The 3,524-nt window shown below is 71.0% G+C and overlaps 1 protein-coding gene across 1 annotated transcript; it reads right to left on the bottom strand.

Annotated features, from left to right (window-relative positions):
- Nucleotides 1-367: 367 nt before the first annotated feature.
- FZD8 (frizzled class receptor 8) lies at nucleotides 368-2,437 on the bottom strand (the record flags this gene model as incomplete). Its single annotated transcript, XM_079700570.1, has 1 exon — nucleotides 368-2,437. The coding sequence occupies one exon, from the start codon at nucleotides 2,435-2,437 to the stop codon at nucleotides 368-370; it is 2,070 nt and encodes a 689-aa protein (XP_079556696.1).
- Nucleotides 2,438-3,524: the final 1,087 nt, after the last annotated feature.

Raw genomic sequence — 3,524 nt, 5'->3', positions numbered from 1 at the left:
CCTCAGGTGAAATCTGTAGGTCTGGCTTCAAGCTCAGCAAATGGCAACCAGCGAGGGCCCCAAACCTTGGGTCCTGGAAACGCGGCAGCAGAGCTCACGCTCCTCTGCCAAGACAAATTAACGCCTGGCGGGAGGAATTCCTCGCCCGTCGGTGGAGGAACGGGGGCTGGGTCTGGGAGCCTTCAATGCCAGGTACTTTGTTCTAAGCGAGTCCCAGCTAATGGATACCATTAAGAGTTCATTATCATGCTAATAGCAATCAACACGGTGAAGGGGGGGGACCCTCCGCCTCCCAGTGTCCCCCCCCCCGCAACACTCGGTCTCCTCGCCCCCTCTCCAGCCCTCCCGGGCGCCCCCTCCCCTCCACTCAGACCTGGGACAATGGCATCTGCTTTGGATAAGACACGGAGCTGGCCGTGCCAGACCGCCACGTCAGGCCGGTGCTGACGTCGCTGTACAGGGAGCCCGCCCCGCCGCCCGGCCCCACGCCCCCGCCGGCCCCCGGGCCCCCGCCCCCGGGGCCGCCCCCCGCCGCGCCCGCGCCGGCCGCGCCCGCGCCCTTGCTGGCCCAGCAGCAGCGGGTGCACAGCGCGCGCCACGACTCGAGCGTCTTGCCGGACCAGACCCACACGCCCGACGTGATGCCCACCACCAGGCACATGAAGTACTTGAGCATGAAGACGGCGTAGTCGGGCCGGCGCGCCTGGTCCGGCTGCAGGTCCCGCAGGCACGGGCAGTTGTGCGTGGCCTCCCAGCGCGGGCGGTTGTGCTGCTCGTAGAAGAGGCAGGCGACCACGACGGCGGCGGGCACGGTGTAGAGCACGGTGAAGAGGCCCAGGCGGATCATGAGCTTCTCCAGCTTGTGTGTCTTGGTGGGGCCGCCCTGCTGCTTGATGACCGAGCGGATGCGGAAGAGCGACACGAAGCCGGCCAGCAGGAACATGGTGCCGATGAAGAGGTAGATGACGAGCGGCGCCAGCACGAAGCCGCGCAGGTTGTCCAGGCTCTGGTTGCCCACGTAGCAGATGCCCGCCACCGGGTCGCCGTCCACCGAGCTGAGCGCCAGCACGGCGATAGACTTGACGCTGGGCACGAGCCACGCCGCCAGGTGGAAGTACTGCGAGTAGCCGGCGATGGCCTCATTGCCCCATTTCATGCCCGCCGCCAGGAACCACGTGAGCGACAGGATCACCCACCAGATGGAGCTGGCCATGCCGAAGAAGTAGACGAGCAGGAAGACTACGGTGCACAGCGCCGGGCCCGTGGTCTCGTAGCGCACGTGCTGCTCCACGGCACCCAGCTCCTCGTACTCGCCGCGCCCGCCCGGGCCGCCCGCGCCCGCGCCCGCCGCCCCCGCGCCCGCCGCCGCGCCCCCGGCGCCCCCCGCCCCGCCTGCGGCCCCGGCGCCGCCGCTGCACGCCACCTTCTCGTGGCCGGCCACCAGGCGCACCAGGTAGCCAACGGACACGAAGAGGTAGCAGGCCGAGAGGAAAATGATGGGCCGCTCGGGGTACTTGAAGCGCTCCATGTCAATGAGGAAGGTGGAGACGGTAGCGAAGGTGGACACGAAGCAGAGCACCGACCACAGACCTATCCAGAAGACGGTGAAGGCGCGCTCGTCCTGGCTGAAGAACGGGTTGTGGCAGGGCAGCGCGCAGTTGGCGATCTGGCCCGTCTTGACGCGATTATAGAGAGGGTGCCGCTCGCTGGACACGCTCACCATGGGCGCGCGGCACTGGCAGCCCGGCTCGCAGGGCGCCGCGCCGCCGCCAGGGGGCCGCGCCTTCCCGCCTCCGCCGCCACTGCCGCCGCCGCGCGCGGGGGGCGCAGCCGCGTCCCCGCCGCCGCCCCTGCCGCGCGACGGGGGCCGGGCCCCGGGCGGGCGGCCGTGGCCGCTGCCGGAGGGCGGCTGCTCACCGGGCGGCGGCGGCGGCGGCGGGCGCCGCGGTGGGCTGGGCGCGGCCGTGGTGAGGTCGGTGCGGTTGTAGTCCATGCACAGCGTGTCAGGGTTGCCCTGCTCGGGCAGCCTGTCGCAGCGCATGCGGTCGGGCCAGGCGAAGCCGTACTGGCGCATGAGGGGCGCGCAGCCGGCCTTGGCGCGCTCGCATACCGAGCGGCAGGGAGGCAGGGGCTTCTTGTAGTCCTCCAGGCAGATGGGCGTGTACATGCTGCACAGGAAGAACTTGAGGTCGGGCGAGCACTGGATCTCCACCAGCGGCCAAAATTGGTGCACCTCCAGGCCCGCCTCGTCCTGCGTGTCGTGGTTGAACTGGTTGGGCATATAGGTGTAGTTGTAGCCGATGCCCTTGCATAGCGGCACGGTGATCTCCTGGCACGCCAGCTCCTTGGCCGAGGCGGCCGCAGCGCCGCTGGAGCGCTGCAGTAGCGCCAAGGCTGCCAGCAACGAGGTCACTTCCAACAGGTAACCCCACTCCATGCTGCGCGCCTCGGCCACGCGCCTTCGCCCTCCGGGCGGCGCGCGGAGTGGCGCTGGGAGATCCTGCAAGAGCGCCGGAGGAGGGGAGAGAGGGCGCCCTGCCGGGCTCTCTCCTGCCTCTCCCGGGAGGGGGGGGAGGTCTGCCGATAGCCTGGTCCCTTCGCGGGACGCGTCCTCACAGCGCTGCGGGAGACGAGGGTGGCTGCCGGAGGGCACCCCGGTCCCCGGCTCTGCCCCGCTCACTCCGGCCGGGCTCAGCCCTCGCAGGGCACAGTGGCCGGCCCCCGGCTCATCGTCCCTCTCTCGTTCGCTTTCTCCGCGCGCGCCGGTGACTTTGCCGGGCACCTAGGGCGGCGGCGCAGCAAGTTTCCTCTCGGGCGGGCCGCTGTGCGCAGTCAAGATGGCTGGGCCAGGCCGCTCCGCGCCCGGTTCAGCCCCTGCGGCCCCCTTTCGGCGTCCCGGGGCTCATGCTCGCCCCTAAGGCCGCGCGGCTGCCGCCGGGGTTCGGGGCCCGCCTCCGCCGAGGCCACCGCCCTCTGTCCCCGGCGTCGGTCCGTCGGTCCGCCGCCGGGATGACGGGCCCCGCCTCCGGTGGAAGTCCGCGTCGCGCTCGGGCCGGCAGTAGGGCGAGGTGTCGGCGGTCCCCTTCTCGCTGGACTCACGGAGCTAAATTCAGGCCGGAAGGCGGAGCGGACACCTGAGCGGCGCGCCAGCGCCCCGCCGCCGCCTCCTCCTCGGCGGGAGCAGCGCCCCTCGCCAACTTCCCGCTCCGGCCCTGCTGCGCCCCGGCCGGCTCATGAATATTTATACGGCGCGGACTCGGTCTCCGCCCGCGACCGGCGCGCCAATCCCGGGCGGGGGGCGGAGTCTGCGCGCTCCCCAGGCCCAGCCTTCCTGGGGCGGGCCCGGCTATCCGCGCGGCCGTGAGCGCTGTCTGCGGCCGGAGTTTGGATAACCTTGGGATTGACCGCAGAGACAGAGGCTTTGCCACGACCGTCCCCACGGCGCTCAGTGGGGCTGAGGTCGGGGTTCCATTTCCCCGAGCCTGCGCTTGGGGACTGGGGACAAGGTTTTATGCAGCGCGCGT

The sequence above is a fragment of the Hyperoodon ampullatus genome (assembly GCF_949752795.1).
Source record: "Hyperoodon ampullatus genome assembly, chromosome: 3".
In the NCBI taxonomy this organism is placed as follows: domain Eukaryota; kingdom Metazoa; phylum Chordata; class Mammalia; order Artiodactyla; family Ziphiidae; genus Hyperoodon; species Hyperoodon ampullatus.
The sequence above is the reverse complement of the archived record's forward strand: the minus strand, read 5'-3'. Positions and strand labels throughout refer to the sequence as shown.